The sequence below is a fragment of the Monopterus albus genome, unplaced genomic scaffold, assembly GCF_001952655.1.
Source record: "Monopterus albus unplaced genomic scaffold, M_albus_1.0 scaffold268.1, whole genome shotgun sequence".
Taxonomy (NCBI): domain Eukaryota; kingdom Metazoa; phylum Chordata; class Actinopteri; order Synbranchiformes; family Synbranchidae; genus Monopterus; species Monopterus albus.
Window position 1 is genome coordinate 151524 of NW_018128148.1, and position 8261 is coordinate 159784.

Sequence of the window (8261 nt, forward strand, 5' to 3'; positions counted from 1 at the left end):
CCTTGTCACGAGTCTGCATCTGGATCCTACATATACAGCTGCTAGAGGAGTGGCCTCCAAAGCTTTAGATTGTGCGGGTCCTGGTCTGGACACCACCTGAAGAACTGTGCCAGGTGTGGGGTTAAGGTAAGGGCACAGATTCAAAGAGCAGCATAGCCCCTTAACAGGAAGGACATGTAGAACACCTGAGGGCAGTGAGAGTGACTGAAAGAGGAGCCACCTGAAAGGAGCCACCAGCTTCTAGAAGACAAGACAAAAAGAGCATCACAGTTCAGCTTCTAGAAGACAAGACAAAAAGAGTGGCACTGTTCCACGACTGGACCGATGTGCCTGGGACACGTGTGCTGCAAGTCAGTGGGTTCAGACACAGCGGTGAGCCTCCCTGGCAGGAAGTCCAGGTCAAACCCCTTTCTTCAGGTGTCACGTCTGATGTGGGCTAACAGAGGAGAAGCGACCGACACTGTACGCGAATTGGACGTCAGCGTGGCCACTGACACTTCAGCTGAGTGGACTAACACATTAACTCGGGGCCAAGGGCACAAATGCATCTGTTAGTGTTATGCACATCTAACAAATTTACTTTACTGTTTCAAAATTGATTTTGACCTTTGATTGCGGCCTAAAGACTGACTGAAGTTGGGTTGGTGTTTGAGGGAACAGTTGTCTTAATCTTCACGTCTAATCTGGAAAGTTCTTTAATCTGACAGCGTTCCCCCAGCTGTCCAGTGTATAGTGTTTTGGTTTCTGCGATGTGCACCAGCAGCTCCACAGCTCTGTTGTTGTGCAGAGATATTCATTCAGTCTGGTGACTGAGACATGAGTTTCCATCTGAACAGAGCAACGTTCTGCTGACGATGCTCCGAGGAAAGCGGAGTCTCCATCAGTGCTCCTCGGATACTTTAGTAATGGTACTAATACCACTCTGTACTCCTCTGAAAAAGTAAAAGTACATGTAACTACTTCAAGTGATGGGACTTTATTATGTGCCAGCACCGACTGAACCGATTTATACTGCACAGGACTCGTTGACTGTCACGATTAGCTGGGCGAGCAGCTGGTTTGTGCTCATCGCTTCCACTGTGGGTTAAACCTCAACATGATTCACTTTGTTGTGATTTAAGACAAAGACACTTTTGTGTCACTGTATCACAAACACAAGTGGGTCCAGCTGGACCCGTCTGGCTCTGATCATGTCCTGTGTCGTCATCAGGTCCAATTAGCTTTGGGTCAGACCGAGTCCTTGGAAAAACCTCCAGACCTGACACGCTCCTGTGTTCCAGGTTTAACTAAAGTCTTTGTTTCTGATGTTTCATTTCACCAACAAGGGATCTGCAGTTCTGACCAGCGCATGTGTTAAGTCCAAAATCCACCTCTGTAAATGTGAAAAAGCAGCAGCTAAAGCAGGATGGACTCGAACTGCACAGGGTTAGTTTCACCTCTTAATCCACGGAGTTTCCCAGAGTTCTCTGGGTTTTTCAGAGCACTCCAGGGGGTTTTAGAGTAACCCTGTTCCAGGGTTTCCGTGTGCTGTTGCTCATCAGCATTTCTGTCAGGAAGCTGACTGTTGACGGTCAGTGGCGGCTGTTTACACAAATGTTATGAGCAGAGACGAGACAAACGCCACACATCTGGACACCTGCTGGTGCTAAAACTCCTCGAGATGGCCCCACCTGTGGCCCCGAGCCTTGAAGGCCTCTGAGTTTTTGTTTAGCTGCTGCTGAGATCCAGAGGAACAGCTCTTACTGCTGAAAAGAAAAGGCGTGTTTCACTGAACATGGTGAATTAGAAATGAGGGGAACCCCGTGAGGGACAGGTCGGACTCTGTCGGTGTGTCCGCAGTAAAAGGGTTAAATTCTACAAGCATCCTTTCTGTGTAAATGGACACCGCTCACCTGCCCACTCCCCTCCGGACCAGCCCCACTGCAGCAGCGAGCGAGCGCACTGTCCGGGAACTTACTCAGTTTGCTCCAGAGCCGAGTGAGACCACCCGGGCCCAGACTCTGATTTACCCGGGTTATCTGGTGCTGAGACTGGGACAGGAGACGCAGCAGAAACGCAGAGACAGACGGGACCTATCGGGTCGGGTCGGGTCTTCTCTGGTTTGGATTTTTTCCTCCCTCGGATCCGAACCCGCTGCGGGTTTTCGGAGACTGCCCCAGTTCTCCCGTGTTAAGAAGGCGCCGAGGACACCTGAAGTCTCTGTGCGTAAATCTGTGCGTTTGGAAAGCTTTTTGGAGACTGACTGACTGATTTACAGGCGGGTCATGTGTCGGACGGTGTAGGAGTCCAGTTCTCACCATGGAACCTGTTCAGCTCCTACTCATGATCACGATGATGAAGGTGAGCGGAGCTGCCGTGAGGCCGCAGGTCAGTGAACTGACATGGCTTTGTTTAACTCTTGTTTAAGTTTTTCTAATGAAACTCTGCACGGTCCGGAATCTTCGACAGACACCGGACAGTTTGAGCTCAGTGGTCCCCACACTTTGTCACACTGGAACTAGAACCAGTTAAATTGGTTAATTTACAGAACAGATCCTTAACGTGCCGCTGTTTTCCTACGTAATTTGTTTTGTGTCACAGTAAACTGAATCTCTTTGGACACGTTGGACAAAACAGAGATGTGTCATTGAGGTAGCTGTGGTGCACAGGAACAGAACAGAAAATAAGGCTTCAGCTGAGGAGGGTAGAACCAGGGTGGTCAGGTCCGGAGTGAGGGCTGCTGCTGTGTCAGACGTCCATGCCAGGATTCACTGATTGATAAAGAAAACAGCCTTCAGTGTAGAATGAGGGCAACAACCATCAGCTGCAGCCTGTTCAGTAAACACCTCATGTCTAATAGGATCATTCAGTGTAACACGTTAGAAAAAGGGCTGCAGCTCCACAAAGCAAAGATTTTACCGACAAACTGAAGGAAAGAAATGGAAACTGCAGACTTTTCTGGAAGCAGCAGTGAGATCAGCCGCTTTTAGTCTTGCAATTCAACAATTCAACAAAATCAACAATTTCTCATGCCTTTGTGAACATGCTGTCTCTCTGTGGATGTGGTGTCTCTCTGTGGACATGTCATCTCTGTGGACATGTCATCTCTGTAGATATGCCATCTCTCTGTGGACATGTCATCTCTGTGGACATGTCATCTCTGTAGATATGCTGTCTCTCTGTGGACATTTTGCATATTGTTGCGTAATGTCTCTTTGTGGACGCCTATGTCTCTGACAGCATTTTGCTAACACACTGGACATTTTGATGACATTTCGGTCATTTTGGACGCTGATGTGTTTTTTGCCAGTGAGTCCCATGGGCCTCTGACCCACTGGGCCCCTAGGCCTGGTCGGGGCCTGAGCAGTTACCCGAGTAGAGATAAGGGGTGGGGGTGGGTGGGGGGGGGGCTGTTGTGGACCTCCTCGTTTTGGACTGCTCCTCTTACAGACAGATGACAAATGAAAACCTGAATAACTGAGCAGTCTCCTCCAGGATGATAGTGCCAGCCCCCGTCCACAGGACATGAGGGGTCCCTGACTAGTCTGAGGATGACCATGATGTGAACCAGATGCTGTGGCCTTCCCAGTCATCAGGTCTCAGCACAGGTGAACAGCTATGGGAGATGTTGGAGCGACGTGTTAGACAGCGTCTCCACCACCATCATCAAAACACCACATGAGGGAACATCTGGTGGATGGTGTTCATCCCTCCATGAGACTCAGAGACTTAGACACTCAAGGTGGAGTGTTCTGGTGCACGTGGCGGCCCAGCACCTCACCGAGACCCCGTCATCTGCCTGTTCACTTGGAATACCTGTCTGCTACTGACCTGTCCCTGCTCACCTGCTGCTCCTTAGTAGACAGCAGCAGTGTAAAGAGGTGCGTTGGCTCCTCCTTCCTTCAGACAATGTAAAAAGCCTTGGAATGAAAAACTCTGGGGGGAGCTCTGTCAGTGAGATTTCTGATCAGGCTCAGGAAGTGGTGAAATGTGTTTTCGGTTTGGTTGGTGGGTGAATGAGGGGGCCCTTGGTCCAGCTCACATGTGGGTGGCAGATCTCTGAGTGGGATCAAAGGAAGAAGAAAGAAGAGTTTCACATGTGTGTGGAGTCAGTCGCTGCCACGTGTCACCACGAGTCCATCAGAAACGTATGAACGAACATGTGGAGAAACTTCTGTCTTTGGTCAGTGAGCTCAGAGACGTTGTAGGTTTTCTTTCTCATGTCACCCTGACCCCAGCTGCACCTGGCGGACGTCATTGCTGCAGCTGATTGGTTAGAATCCTGCTGTTTTGTGTGTCTGCAGGTGTCTGGCAGCAGAGTGACAGAAATGTTCACTGACACTTTGGTTCATGGAGGAACAAGAAACAAACGTTACACCATCAACCCGCTGGGACATAGGTGGACTCACCACAACATCACGTACAGGTAAAGGGGCGGAGTTAAGCTCTCATACACAATTTATGTTCACCAGACATATATATATATAAAGCCTGAAACACGTTGGTCTAACAGTGAGGCCATTGTTTTCAGTTGTGGCCTCTTCACAGTGTGCAGCAGGTGAAGTGGTGCCACAGACTCATGCCCTTTGCCTGACAGACTTTATTCAGGGCACCGCTGACCACCACTAATAAACCTCTCTGCTGGTTCTTTAACTCAGAATCATTAAGTTTCCCAACACCCTGAACATGGAGGACACCAGAAAGGCCATCAGCATCGCCTTCACCAAATGGAGCGACGTGTCTCCGTTGACCTTCACCGAGGTTACCAACAATAACGCCACTGCTGACATCACCATTGGTATGAACAGAGACCGGTTAAGTTAACAGAGAAGGATGGCTGATGCTTTGCTTTTCTTTTCTCTCTCCTCTATCCACTCACCCCAACCGGTCGAGGCAGAAGGCCGCCCACCAAGAGCCAGGGTCTGTCGGAGGTTTAGGTTTCTTCCGTTAAAGGGAGATGACTGTTATTGTGAATTGGCGCTATACAAATAAGTTGGATTGAATTGAATTGAAAAGAGGACCAGAAGTGTAGGTTCATGTCTGTTTACAACAAACAGCTTCAACGGGGGGGGGGGGTTAATAGCTGGGGGACAACAGTGGAGGTCTATGACACAGAGCGATGAGCTGGACATATTGCGGTGAGGCCACCATGCTCACTGGTGCTGCTGGTCTCTGAGCGGGGTTGGTGAGGAGTAATGATCACCAGGTGTCCAGAAATGAATTTAGGTCAGTGCTGTGACAAGATGGGAACGTGTGTGTGTGTTGGTGTGTGTGCGCCTCAGGTTTCTACACCTTCAACCACACCGACTGCTGGTGGTCTCCTCTTCACCCGTGTTTTGACGGTCTGAACGGCGAGCTGGCCCATGCCTTCCTGCCACCACGAGGTGAAATCCACTTTGACAACCATGAGTTTTGGATCCTCGGCAAGTCCAGGTTCAGCTGGAAACAAGGTAAGTGTACGGCCATAGTGCCACAAGCAGCAGCACATGTGCTCTGGGCTGCAGCGTCACAAACTGGAGTCTCCTAAACGTGTAGTGCACTGATGGGTTCTAGTCCAGTGGAAGTTTAATGGAACTTACCTGTTCAGTACATGTGGGACATTTCACTTTTTCCACTTCACTGGATAAAAACAATACTTTTTTTACATAATTTTTTTTACATTGAGTGTGTTAAACCACTCAACTGCATCATGTCATCTTTCTTGTTCCTGTTGTTCTCTTGAAGCAGAGAAGCTTGGGACAGTGTCCTCAGGTGAAGTCAGACCCTTTTCTAATCATGTTTCATATAACTGTCTCCAACATGAAGAGGTGTGTGTGTTCCAGGTGTACCTAGCTGTCCAGTATGTACTGATTTGCACAAGTTAACAAAATGTGATTTGGTAAATGGTCTTATACTTGTATAGCGCCTTTCTATGCTTTTTTACAGCACACTCAAAGCGCTTTCACACATTATTCGGCCATTCACCCATTCGCACTCCCAAGCACTCACGCATTCACACACCGGTGACATCACCGGGAGCAACTGGGGGTTCAGTGTCTTGCTCAAGGACACCTCGACATGTTGACTGGACAAGCCGGGAATCGAACCGCTAATCCTCCGGCTAGGAAACGACCCGCTCTACCTCCTGAGCCCCCAAAACACTTACCTTTAAAAATTTTAAAAACACTTCTTAGATTAGTTGACCATCAGCTTGTGAACCAGTCTATAGGAGACAGACTGACACATGTGAAGACCTTAACTCACAGTATTGTGTGTAACTGTAGCAGACCAGCTGCAGTTTCCCTCCCAGTGACCCAGACCTGATGTGTCCACAGCAGTGTGAACAGACCAGGTGTCCTCAGACCAGATCTGGGCCACCTGCGTATGTGCTCCTAGACCTGATTCCATCAGAACATCAGATCAGAATCCATGTGGTCGTTTTAACGTCTCCTCCTCTGCACATACGGCCCGTCGTCATCATTCGGCATCGGCCCCTCACAGACCAGTAACAATAAACATGGAGGAGAGTGACGACAGCGACGGGGTCAGTGGAGAGACCAGGATCTTTCACATGTGGTGGACGTTTATGGAGAAGCTTCTGATCAGGACAAACTGGAAGGAACATATTGTAACCCAACGGTTTGGGAGGAAACTGGGCCATTTGGCCATCGCACACACGACCTGGTTGTTATTCTTGTGCACACGTGGCTCACATTTCACTTACACCTGTGCACGCGTGGCAGTTTGGGAGCTCAGCAGTGTTCACACCGGAGCCGGGTACATGGCGCCGACACACACTGACGGGAAGCAGCGACACAACGAGGTCAGAGCTGAGCGTTAAGGCCTGGGATGTAGATGCAGCCTTAAACTACAAAACCTGACTTAAGGTAAAAGGGGACCTGTTCAGTTTAGGAATCTAACTTTTACACCATACACAAAATGTCATGCAAAACATGGTCTTATATCACTGTGCTCTTGTTGTTACATTAGAGGATAGGAAGGGACACACACTGCATCCTGTTGCAGTCTTTCAGCCATTTGTTGCCATGTACATGTCACCATATAATCCCATTGGGACGTCTCTTTGCAGGGGTGTGGCTCAACGACCTGGTCCAGGTGGCGGCTCATGAGATCGGTCATGCTCTCGGGCTGTGGCACTCCAGAGACCCCCAGGCTCTCATGCATCCCAACGCCACTTACACCGGACAGAGGAACATTGCTCAGGATGACGTCTGGGGCATCCAAAGACTCTACGGTCTGTTACACGTGTACTCCTTCAGTGTCTCTGTACTGGAGAATCATAAACAACAGGTCCCATACACAGAAAAACTGCCTGCAGCAAAGAGGCTCCTCAGATGTTTTAGAAGTGTGACAGTGAAAAACTGCAGGTAAAAATGAGCGTTCCAGTCCAAAGGCCGTCGTCAGCACAACGGACAGAGCCTGTAATTTCACAGACATAAATAGTTGATAGCCTGACTACCTGTTTATGTCTGTGGAATTACAGGCTCTGTACGTTGTGGCGACGAAGGCACCTGCCGTTTTTCACTGTCACACTCTTCATGATATAAATGTGTGTCTGTGGAACATGTGTTTAGTCTAAAAACTAATGCTGCACTGCACAGTTTCACCAGTCAAAAGACACTGTGCTCTTATTTATACTGTGACCTCTGATGGGAACACTTCTACAGTGAAAACTTGATCAGAGTTGTGTCTACAGGGTGTTTGGACAAGAAGCGAGTGTGTGATCCCTGGGCTCGACTCGGCTTCTGTGAGCGCAGGAGGACCTTCATGAAGAAGAACTGTCCTCGGCGCTGTGACCTCTGCTATGGTGAGTCCACATCACCTGACCTCTGACACACTGTGATCAAATCAAATTTTATTTGTATAGCACCAAATCACAACAAAAGTCATCTCAGGACACTTTACAAACTAAGGTCTAGACCTTACTGTTATCAATATTATTACATAGGGAAAACCCAACAAATCCCCCTTGAGCAAGCACTTGGTGACAGTGGGGAGGAAAAACTCCCTTTAACGGAAGAAACCTCCGACAGACCCCGGCTCTTGGTGGGTGGCCTTCTGCCTCGACCGGTTGGGGTGAGTGGATAGAGGAGAGACAAAAGAAGAAAAGCAACAAGACACAACAATCAAACACTGATCAGGTCGATGTGGCCGGTGACTGCTCGTCAGAGATATAGAGCTCCAGGGCAACCTGCAGAAAGTTACAGGGAGAGAGAGAGAGGACACACTACGGGAGAGAGGAGACAAAGTTAGTAATGTGTAATGGTGGCATATAGAAACAT

The 8261-nt window shown here is 48.9% G+C and overlaps 1 protein-coding gene across 2 annotated transcripts in view; it reads left to right on the top strand.

Annotated features, from left to right (window-relative positions):
* Positions 1–1943: 1943 nt before the first annotated feature.
* mmp23bb (matrix metallopeptidase 23bb) overlaps positions 1944–8261 on the top strand; it is a 14933-nt gene continuing 8615 nt past the window's right edge. The window contains exons 1-6 of one of the 2 annotated variants that reach the window (XM_020621805.1): positions 1944–2367; positions 4284–4405; positions 4638–4777; positions 5262–5429; positions 7049–7213; positions 7676–7786. In XM_020621805.1, coding sequence (XP_020477461.1) covers positions 2299–2367; positions 4284–4405; positions 4638–4777; positions 5262–5429; positions 7049–7213; positions 7676–7786 — 775 coding nt within the window. In that variant the 5' untranslated portion in view covers positions 1944–2298. The remainder of the gene's footprint in view (positions 2368–4283; positions 4406–4637; positions 4778–5261; positions 5430–7048; positions 7214–7675; positions 7787–8261) is intronic. The other variant, XM_020621806.1, reaches the window with a different exon arrangement.